The sequence below is a fragment of the Peromyscus californicus genome, unplaced genomic scaffold, assembly GCF_007827085.1.
Source record: "Peromyscus californicus insignis strain IS unplaced genomic scaffold, ASM782708v3 Scaffold_10__1_contigs__length_136768540, whole genome shotgun sequence".
Classification (NCBI taxonomy): Eukaryota; Metazoa; Chordata; class Mammalia; order Rodentia; family Cricetidae; genus Peromyscus; species Peromyscus californicus.
Window position 1 is genome coordinate 91,084,446 of NW_026294391.1, and position 12,007 is coordinate 91,096,452.

Below are 12,007 nucleotides of genomic sequence, written 5' to 3' on the forward strand. Positions count from 1 at the left end.
TTAAATTATATAAAATTATTAACCTACTTAATGCATCTTACATAGTTACAACATGCATTAGGGATTCACAAATATGTATGTTCATTTTCTTACTTCATTTATACATATCTAATATTTTCTCATCTTTTGCTTGTATACAGAAACTCTGTACCATGAGCACTTGGAATGCAAAGGCCAGCAGCCCAGGGAGCAGAGGCAAAAATTTGTTTCTAATGATTAACAATAAAAAGCACCATATCTCTGAAGTCCATCCGCTAAAAAAAAAAAATAGTCCCAGCTCAGGTCTGTTTGGAAATGGCTTTGGTGCTCAAATCAGAGGGAAAGCTGGACTGATCAGGAAAGAGTACCATTAAGAGAAGTTGCAAATGAACAAATATGAAATCTTGGTTGTTAGACTTGTGGCGTTCAGTCAACTGGTCTTGAAGTTTCCCTCCCTCAAATAACTGAGCGTCACTCCCTCGCAGGTTGCCGGTGCAGTGTGAAGCAGTGGCGGAGTGATACTCAAATTCCCCAGCGCTGGCTGGGAGGGGGCGGTGCAGGGAAGAGAGCGAGGAAAGTAGATTTGTAGGACGTGAGTGAGGAAAGTTTGCAAGTCCCAACAGAAGGCAAAGTGCTCCCGAGAGACCGGCTTTGGGAAGGGGAGGGGGGAGGGAAGAACAGCTTCTTCTTTCTTGTTCTTGTTCTTTTTTTTTTTTTTTTCAATCGCTTCATTCCTATAAAAGCTTTCTCTTCACCCAAGTGCACCAGCATAATTGGGACACTCACTGTCCCTTTCTAGCTCTAACTCTCTTGCCAATAACCCCTCAAGATTATGTCTATCGGTCCGAAGGGACCTGGGATTCCGTGCGGGTGCTGAAGGAGCTGCGGGAGCCAGAGAAGAATGCAAGTGCGTGAAGTGTGCCTGGCCTCCAGCTGGTTCTTACTGGCCCTGTGTCTGTTGGGGAAGCCCGCAGAGGCGGCGGTAAGTCCTCCCTCCCGCCCCAAAGCGGCTCGCTCCCACGGAAACCACTGGATCCTTTACCTTCCTTACTCCTTGACCTTGGCTAGGGAAGTCAAAATTAACTTTTACTAGAAAGAAACACAATTCACAACGCTGGTCGGAGGGAGAATTTCAAGTGTTTAAAAACAGGGCCGTTTGCTTCCCTGCAGCTACCTCTTCTGGGGCAAGAGTGGAGCCAGGGCTGGGCAGGGGTGTGGGGGTGCATATTAATGGGTCACTGGGCTCTGGTGGGTACTTCAAACTTTCCTCCTCTCTACTCCCCACCTTGGGCTGCTGTCTGCCAGCTAGCTCTCTTCATTTCTTGTATCCAGCCCACGCACCCTTTAAACTTGGCATATAGTTTAATATTTGGTTCCTCTGAAATTTAACTACCGCCAAAGTGTTAACAGCCTTGATGGAGTTCTTTTCTTAAGCAACATGAACCTACCCCCACCCCAGGTCGGTAAAGTTCTGACCTGCTTTCTGACCTGTTGACATCATTCCTATACAATTGTTAAAGCAGCATACCAATCAGAGTGGAAGTAGAGAAGCATAGCCTTATGCTTCAGGAGTTTTGCATCTTTTTTTTAAAAAAAAAAAGTTAGGGATTTCTGTTTGCTCACTTTTTTTTTTTTTAAACTCACAAAGCCACCTGAACAAATTGAGAATTTGCCTTTCACCTATTTACCAGAAAAGAATTCTCAATTCTCTAATGGGCATGAGCTTTTGTGGGCTGGAAGAGTGGGGGAGGATGAACATGTGAAATGACAGAGCAAAAAGTTCCACTTGCGTTTAGGAATGTAGCATGGATGCCACAGTCTGCTGGGTAGTCCCAACACCCACTCTCTCCTTCTGGAGGTAAGAGGTAAATGCAAAGGAATGAATGGCTTTGTTGCAGAAAATATTCTCCAGTTTGAAGGCCATAGTACGTAATTTCATTTAACCTGTGAAGAACTAAGTGTGTGACATATTATTTAAGTGTTACATTTGAGTAATCATAATGGATATTTTTTAAAAATCACTTAAATATGACATCATAGCTTAGGCCTTCACATGGTTAAGTGACTATCAATCCTTTAGATGCAGCTGTTATACTACAGATATTTCTGGTTGCATTTTAAAGTTATCTGACATGGTCCTTATAGCACTCAGCACACCTCAGATCACATTGCCCTCTGTAAATCTTGATAAAAATGTATGTACTGCTGGTATAAAAAAGTAACTTTTCTGTTACTGTAATCACAACATAATTATGATGGAAAATCTGCTGAAAAACCTACACATATCAAATGTTTTAATTATGCATGCTATCATTTTCCTCTATCAAAGTAGATATATGATTTAATAATGTTCTTTGGGTGCAGAACGTTTTTAATGGGCAAGGTTTAGACAGTCAATATGGCTAAAGATTGTTAAAATAAAGTATAATTGTGCTATAGAAAATAGCTCATTTGAAGATCATCTCAGTGCCTGTTGTTTATAGCATTTGCCCTAGGGGCAAAGATTTTGTGGATGATTCATGAAGCAATCCTTCCTTTTAATGATCTTGCTATTAATAAATCTGCAATAGATACCAATTATACAGGTGTGTATAACAACACTGCATGCTAATTTAAATCTACTTAGATTGAAAATGAGATTTTTGTGCTTGACAAAACTTATGAGCAAGCTTTTTTTGGATTCTTAAAGTAACAAGTGTTTGTGAAATAATTGTTTTTTCCCCTCCCATACAATTTTTTAAAGGACATTTTCCCTTGACAATTTCCTATGATTAGAATTTTGTTCCTCTTTTAAATCCAGGGGTTTGTTTTTCCTGCTTCACAAATAAATGGCCTAGTTAAATGAAAGTTTTAATCATCTCAAAACTATGAATGGTATCTGCTCTCCATACTTGTGCTAGGGATATTGGTGACCTTCTGCAGAGTGAAACTTGACCATAGTGTGGTTAGTCTTTCTGTGAGATTGTCTAATATTGTGGCATTTATATCAGGAAGATCATTGTTTCTTAAATCATTTTACTTTTTCATAGTTATGTGATTTCTCTATCTCTGAAGTCATACCAGATTTGGATATCACAAATATATGGAAGTTTTTAAGGTAGAAAGTTCATTAGGTAGAGTAAAATAACCCAAGTACTAAATGGTTAGCAATAACAAAACAAGGCAACTTTAGGCTGGAAGGGTCATTTTTAGCATATTTTTTATGTTGAGGTAATTATAGTTATACAAATTATCAAATATATAAGTTTGTAGATTTATGGATATAGCATGTACAATTATACTGCTTCTAGCATATAAATGTCTGTGAGTTGTTTTTAATGGAAGACAGCAAATGTATTTCTATCATTTCTATAATTTAAATCATATTGTGTACCTTGTTACTGGTGGCAAGAATTTATCAAGGGTAAGAGTAAGGCTTTTGGCCAAGAAATAATTTTTCTTCTATGAAATGTTCGATTCTATAGGAAGAAATGGTCACCATTGTTTTCGTTTACATTGTTCAGTATTTATTATGTGCTAAATATTATGCTAGTATAGTAAGGTAAATTTCCATATTTAGTCTTTTTTTATGGTGCTAGGGATTGAACCTGGAGATTCAAGTGCACCATATTTACTCTGGGGTCTCTTCTTAAGAGACGTTCAATGTTATGTGCATATGAGAGAGAGAGAGAGAGAGAGAGAGAGAGAGAGAGAGAGAGAGAGAGAGAGAGAGAGAGAGAGAGAGCTACTTTGTAAGCGAAAAAACTATGAAACAAAGAGATTAATCAACTTGCTAAAAGTCACATAGGTAGTGAATTGTAGAGCTGGTAAATTTAAATTCATACTTTGCCCTTAACTCTCTTATGCTGTGTCCTCTGCATTTAATCTATAGAATTATGTTGTTAAAAACACATGGATTTCTATTACATTTTTTGGACACAGGAGGTTTAATGTTAATGATAATGGGGTTTACATGTCTTCCTGCTCATTTTCTGTAAAGCAGTATATCATAATGTAAATAGATGTGTACTTGAAAGATCAGTTTGATCTCTGTGTGTATACAGAGTGAGATAGTTTAAATGCAATCTAAAATCAATAACAGGTTGTATGATTTTATGTAATCTCAATAAAATTTAGATTTATAAAGCACCTACAACTTGTGATAGATTAATATCTCTGAAAAATATTGCCTAGGTTTCTTTCTTGCTTCCTCAATAATTTTAAGTGTGCTGAAATGTCCAGAAATATGCCTGTATAGTGGTACAGCTTTGCCAAAAATGATCAATGCAGTTTGTTGATTTTTACTAATTTACCTATATGCTAATATCTGGTTTTGTTCACTCAACTATCTATCTTCAGATGTATTTTTTTTTTTGTAATTCTGAGGATCAAATTCAGGACATTGAACCCACAATCCAAGCACTTTAAAATTGACCCCCATCCTCAGCTCTGTATCTGTAGTTTTGCACATATATTTTTGTATATACCTGAGCTATTATTTTGTAAGAGTGCATAATTATTCCCTGTGTCTTTACTTGGCTGTTGTTTTTGCATATGCAAGATATGATACCCTTTTTTGTCTTAAGTTAGTTACCCTTGACAGCTTGGTTAGAATAGTGTTTACCAAATTCATTCACTATAAAGTCATTTTTTTCCCCATTGCAAGCTGATCTTATGAGAATGTACAGAGTGATATTGTGAGACAGTCCAAATATCCAAATAATCTATTTCTTTCTTTTAGAGACGGGGCCTCTCTTCAGATTCTGGTTCACTTTGTAGATCAGGCTGGCCTCGAACTCACAGAGATCCATCCGCCTCTGCCTCCCAGAGTGCTGGAATTAAAGGTGTGTGCCACCATACCTGGCTAAAAAAAAAATCTGTTTCTAATGGTACTTTCTTCATCAATGCTAGCATCTGTTAATGTTTCCGGCATGCCTGATTGTTACAGTTCAATTTGCCAAAGGTGGTTTTAATTTTCAAAATTCTTCTACACTAATTAACTGAATTTTATTGTAATACATTTTCACTGTTTTAAAATTATTTACATATTATTAATTCAGTACATATAAAATGAACAAAAATGTATATTTGTTTCATTTTTATTTATAGTGAATTATCTTTTTATTACAAGTATTTACTGAAATGATTCTAAATATGCCAAACCTGGAGTTCTTTCACATTGATTTCTGTATCCTTTGATGTGTTTCCATCAGTTTGGAGCATCTCTTCATTTACTAGCATCACAAAACGGTCATCTCTACTTTCCTTGTTCCAACCTTGGGATGAGCCACTTTTCCAAGGATTCTATTCTTTTTACAAAACAGAGGTATTTAGAAGCCAAGATGTGGATACTTGGCATGCTCATTGTGACTCTGCTGTCATTTCGTAGCCCTTTTCAGCAGACAGGCCTAGGAAATATACATTGTATTAGTTTTATCTATAATGCCTAACTCACCCATACAATTGTAGGCAATGCATCTAAGTAGAACAGTAGATACATACCTGCCTCTACAGCAATCTCTTCAAAGCTTTCTATATGTTGAAAATCATAAATTCGTAACAATATCTCAAATTGTAGTCAAAGACCACTGAATAAACATACATACTTGATATGGTGTGATCTTGTTGTTTTCTTCTATCTCCTATTTCTGGAGTTTTGAGGAAGGGGAGGGGAGATACTGGGGATTGAACCCAGAGCCTTAAACATGCTAAACAAATACTCTTGCAATTAGCTACATCCATACTTATTTACTTGCTAACTCTGTTCCATTCATTCTTTATGTGATTTTCAAGGCCTATCATGGTCTTTCCTGCAGTTCAGCTTTCTTGTATATTACTTTCTGCAGTACACTTTTTCCACTGTGCCCTAGGAAAGCTTTTCTAAAACACTTATAGTGTGGAATGGATATTTTGGTTTCTTTTCTTGATTCTAAGTCTTTACTCATTTCTAGCATAATGTTACATTTTCAGCAGATACTTATTCATGAACTCCTAATAACTAAAGAGTTGCATTTATACTCTTCTATTTAACTACAATGCCCACAATACTCTCCCTCTCTCTCTCTCTCTCTTTCTCTCTCTCTCTCTCTCTCTCTCTCTCTCTCTCTCTCTCTCTCTCTCTCTCTCTCTCTCTCTCTTTGCTAGACATAATAGATGAAACTAAGACAATGTTCTTTCTGCCTTGTTGGAGTATACTTGTTTCTCCATAATATCACAACAATTGCTGATTATACCTTTCTTTGAACAAATGCAATATTTAGCTTCTCCTAGTTTACTGTGTGTTTGGTTTTACAATCATTTTATTTTAGGAAATTTTATATATTTTCTTTATTATATTATTAGCTATTTGGTGGCAATAATTATATACTCCCTATTTAACCAATTTATATGGTGACTTTTTGTCTAAAGACAAGTGCTATATCAAATGTCTCTTCAGGTGCCTGCCCTGAGAAGATTTCTCCCAGAGTCCTGGGGAAAATGCTACAAGCGGCGGGGATACTAATCTGAGGGATATCAAATGAATCTATTTACACAAAACTCTTTAGTCCATTCACTTTATTCTTGTAAGACAAAATTCTATCTACACAGCTTCAATTCTGTTGTTATACTTAGCTCCTCTCTGTCCCTTCCTTTCCTGTCCTCTCATAGTTCTAAATTCCTTCCATCTTCGTTCTCCATCATCGTCTCCCTCCTCTCTCTCCAGTCCAGTTTCAAATCCACATGCAATGCTCAGTTCTCTGGCCCCTCTTCTTTCTGCTCAGGTGGGCGAGAGGAAGTCTGCATCACCGCCTAATGCACCTGGTATGTGAGGGCCCTTTTGTTCTGAGTGAATTAAAGGAGGGTTAAGCTTAATTTACACAAGAAGCAAAAATTTGTACCTAACATCTACTTGGCCTTGGCTGTTGTCTCAGAATGGACATTTACCTTATTTAAGGAGACTAGCAGGTGGTCTGAAATGCTTGTCTATCTGCATTTTGTCCTTGGATATTGAGAGTATCTCAGATAAAATACACTGTTGGAAATTCTTAGAAGAAGAACTAATTGGGAAAGCTATCAGAGCATACAAGAAAATCACTGCAGGAACCGGCTAATATATATTCAAAACCTAATATTACCAAGACTCCTTGAGGCTTGGTTTTATCCTCTGGAAGAGGCCTGGTTCTTCTGGGTATTAGCTTTTGCTATAGTCAGCTGAATTCCTGCTTCATGTTTATGCAACCCATAGTAGTGATATGTGATCAATGCTGAGAAGTTAGAAAAGATGGGAAAGTATAATGAAGCAAAGAAAACTCTGACCACAATTCTAACAGTGGTCCAGAAATAACTTCTTTTATTCTTTTGAGATTTTTCCTTCTTATATACATATTTTTAATGGTTAAATTATAGAATCATACTTTGTGCAATTTTATGCATTAATTTTCAGTTATGAAGTCTTTATCTTAAGGTATGGAATTCTTTGTTTATTTTGTTTTGTTTTTGAGACAATGTTTCTCTGTGCAGCTGTGCTTTCTTGGAACACACTCTGTAGACCAGGCTGGCCTCAAACTCAGAGATCCTCCTGCCTCTGTCTCCTGAGTGCTGGTATTAAAGACATGAGCCACCACTGCCTGACTTGAAAATTCTTAATTTTAAAACAATAATTTTAAGTGGCTTCTAAAAATATTATTTCTATTTATACAAACCACAATTTATACGTTCAACTTCTTGTTTTGTTTGTTGAGACAGGCTCTTTCTACTTAGCCTAAGCTGCCCTCCAATGTGCAATTCTTCTGCCTCAGACTTCTATGTTTGGATTACAGACATGCACTCACCACTATATCCTCCTACTTTTGTAAAATATGTTTTTAAAATTCAAGATTGCTAGCTAGTTTAATCAATTATTCCATGAACATATTATTTTGTATTTTAACTTTCTTTTTTTTGTTTCTTTTTTGTTTTGTTTTGTTTTGAGATAGGGTTTATCTGTGTAGTTTTGGTGCCTGTCCTGGCCTCAAACTCACAGAGATCCTCCTGGCTCTGCCTCCCGAGTGCTGGGATTAAAGGTGTGTACCACCACTGCCTATTCTGTATTTTAATCATTAACTACTACTGCCTCTGTCATGAGTAATTAATGTGTTAAATACTTTTGCTATTTTTAGTCTTTGAATAATGAGGTAGACCTTAATACTCAGGAAACCTGTAAATCAACATATAAATTATGTGAACCTTTTTAGTAGTTATGTTTGTTAAGGAGATAATACTGTTTCCACTTTTAAAAATTAGGTTAAATTTATTTTTAGTTAATACATTAAAAATGTATACATGAGCTGGGCGGCAGCAGTGCATGCCTTTAATTCCAGCACTCAGGAGGCAGAGCCAGGTAGATCTCAGTGAGTTTGAGGCCAGCCTGGTCTACAGAGCAAGATCCAGGACAGGCAGCAAAACTATACAGAGAAACCCTGTCTCAAAACACTGAAAAAAATGTATACTTGAATGGACTACTGTATGTTGTTTCAAAATGTGTATATTGTTTAAATCAGGTTAAATATACCTACATCATCAAAAATGTATCATATCTTTATAGTGAAAACATTTAGTATCTGTATCCTAGTTTATTGAAATGTACAATACATAATTGTTATCTGTAGTCAGTCTCCTGTGCAATAACAAATGAACTTCTTACTCTTATCTAGCTCAGTTCCCATTCAGCAACCTTTTCTTATTACATTTTCCTATGTATTTCTGTGGCCTCTGAAAACCACTTTGTAATTCTCAACTTCTATTATTTCGACTTATTTATATCCTGCATGTAAGGGAGACATTTTTGTATTTGTCTTTCTGTGCCTTGCTTACCTTGCATAACATAATAATTTACATTTTTCTCCATGTTGTAATGACATGTGTTTGTTCTTTTATATGGCTGGATATTATTCAATGTATATGTATAATGCTATTTTTTTCTTTGTCAGTGAATGGACACTTAAGTTCTTTGCATTTCTTCTGTACTGTGAATAGTGATGCTGTGAACACAGATGTGTACCTGTCTCTACATACAGATTTAATTCCCTTTTGATATATATTTAGGGTTGAGACTGCTGGATCAGATGATTGGTCTACTTTCAATAGTTGAGGAATTTCCATGTTTTCCATAATGGCTGTTTTTATTTGCACTCAAACCAACAAGTTTCAACTGTTGCCTTGTAAGATGAATTGCTAAATGATCTTATTAATAAAAAACCTGGAGCCAGATATTGGGGTGAAAACCAAGAGATCAGAGGAATAGGACAAACCACAGCCAACCTCACCTCACCAACTCCACAGCTTCCAAAGAGACCTACTTCCTGTATACCCACTCCTACATGCCTTTCTGTTCCTGCCATCTCACTTCCTCCCTCTGTCTAACAACATCACTTCCTCTTTCTGCCCAGCTCGGTCACTTCCTGTCTGTCTGTTCGGACCTTCAGACCTTTATGGTTAACTAGTGTTGGAATTAAAGGTGTGTGCCACCATGCCTGGCTCTGTTCCTAGTGTGGCCTTGAACTCACAGAGATCCGGATGGATCTCTGCCTCCCGAATGCTAGGATTAGAGGCATGTGCTACCATTGCCTGGCTTCTTTGTTTACTATAGTGGCTGGCTTTTTCCTCTGATCCTCAGATAAGCTTTATTGGGGTACAAAGATGAAATATCACCACATTGCCTTTTTCTCTATATCATTGCGAGAACTTACTGGTTATATTCGTGTGTGTGCACTTGCACGTGCTTTCAGAGGACAGAGGAGAATACTGGGTGCCTTCCTTATTATCTTCTCTATATAATATTATATATTATCCACTTACCTTTTGAGACAGGGTCTCTTGCTGAACCTGAAGCTCAACTTTGGGTAAGGCTGCCTGGCCACTGAGTTCCGTGGATCCTCCTGACTCAATTCTTCAATGTGGGTGTTATAAGCATACAAGGTCGTGCTTGGCATTATGTGGTGCTAGGGATTTGAAACAAGGTCCTTATGCTTTCACAGCAAGCACTCTTATCTACCATGTTGTATACCAGCCCCATTTTGTTTCCTTAAGACAAGATCTCTGTAAACCAGTGTGACCTCAAGCTCATGGTGATTCTCTCTCTTTGGTCTCCCAAGTGCTGAGGTTATAGGGATGCTCAGTTTTTATCTAGAATATTTGATTTTGTTCTATTGAATTTGGGGATTTCATTATATATTCTAAATATTAAGCACATATCAGATATACACATATCAAGTATCTTGTCTCATTCTGCATATTATTTTTTATTCTCATGGTGGTATCCTTTCTGTACTTGAAGCTTTTGGTTGATACAATGCTTTCTCTTTCTGTGTGTGTGTGTGTGTGTGTGTGTGTGTGTGTGTGTGTGTGTGTGTATCTATGAGTCACACAGAGGTTAACTAACTGTCTATGGTGATATAGTTAATGTGATTAAGACAGGGTTTGAAGCAATGCATTCTGGCTCTATAACCTCATCATGAGATTATTCACCCATTTTATATACATTAAAACAAAGGAATCAAATTATCCCAAAAAGGGAGAGGCTGAAAAGATGTTTCAGTGCTCTAGAAGGCTATTAAATTCTCAGCATCCTTGTCAGGTGGCTCACCAACTCCCATTAACTCCTGCTCCAGGGATCAGATACCTTCTGGCCTCTTTAGGTTAGAAGAATATTTACCATTGTCCCTCCCATAATTCCTTTCTTTAATTGATCATTTGACTTGCCCCATCATTTAACAACATTTTATTATAACTGTCTAGGGTATTTACCCACAATGGCCTAGATTTTAAGAGCCTGCCCATTTTGAATAACAATCCTCCTAGCTATAATAAGGCAATGCAGGATCTCAATCCACTGACTACCTCCCCTAGGGAGTTTTGCGATGCTTTTGGAATGTAAAGCCTTTCTGCTTTCCTCCCCCACTCTTTTCACCATCCCTAAACCATAGAAGCCTAGTGGGCATTTTCTTAAGTGGCTATGCATTTGCCTAGTCCTTTTGCTCTCTTTCATCTTACCTTCTGTGGTACTCCAAAAGTGTCACTCTTTTAATCTATGTTACCCTCCTTGGGGCGATAACACCAGAGCCACCATCTCTTCTGTTCAGAAAATTAAACTTGTCAGGATGTATGGAACAAGTGGCTCTCCATCCATTTTGTACCCTTCCTACTTGTGTTTCTGCAATACATAAATGGTTTTATTGCTTGCTTGCCAGCCGTATAGCTTGTACAATTCAAATGTATTTCTCTACAAAAGTCACAAACTGTTATATGTTATGACTTCTCCAGGTGGCATTTGAATAGGGGAACTTTAAATGCCTAGATGATAGGTACCTTCTCTTGCCAAATTACTTTTCAACATGATTTTACCAAATAAACTTCTATTAGTAATGTATAAGAGAGCCTGTGAGATAATCTTAATAAGTTTTTTTTTCGTCTACTATAGGGACTATGGCTCAATTTACGGCCTATTTGGCTGGCCAATTTGGCCCTATCCTCTAATGATTTTCTTTCTAAAATGTAATCATTCCATCATTTCATCCCACTTTGACTATAGCAAACACAGGTTGGAAGTCATTTTCAAAAATATACTCTTGTTAATTAACATTATAAATGAACCACCCAGCCACTTGGCTAAATCTTTATTATAAAAATTAGTTTCTTTTAAGAGAAGCAGTTCTTAAGGGGTTTTGGGAGAGGCATCTTTACTGCGCTGGGTGACACACAGGCTCCTTTCATTTTAAGAAACCAGATTCTCATTTTATGCATCAATGCTTGAGTATATTTACCTTCATAATCTGTACAGGTCCAACTGTCCTTTATTCCTCTAGCAGCTTCTGCTGGCCTTTAACCAAAAGGCAGGATGGCGCCTGCCACTCTGTTGAAATGCAACTCTTAAATCCCCTGTTATTTGCTAATGGCAAATTCTACAAATGAAGCAGGTTTCTACTATAATTAATTTTTCAGTTAGTCACAAAATCTTGCATTTGGTTGTAATTTGATATAGAGAGTAAAGCATCATTTATAAAGAAGTACCAATCTGTTTAATCAAATTGTA

At 37.0% G+C, this 12,007-nt stretch overlaps 1 protein-coding gene across 2 annotated transcripts in view; it reads left to right on the forward strand.

Moving 5' to 3' along the window:
- The first annotated feature begins 580 nt into the window (after positions 1 to 580).
- Positions 581 to 12,007, forward strand: part of Col4a5 (collagen type IV alpha 5 chain) — a 200,462-nt gene continuing 189,035 nt past the window's right edge. For both annotated transcript variants that reach the window (XM_052737125.1, XM_052737134.1), the window contains exon 1: positions 581 to 961. In XM_052737125.1, the coding sequence (XP_052593085.1) occupies positions 881 to 961 (81 nt within the window). In that variant the 5' untranslated portion in view covers positions 581 to 880. The remainder of the gene's footprint in view (positions 962 to 12,007) is intronic.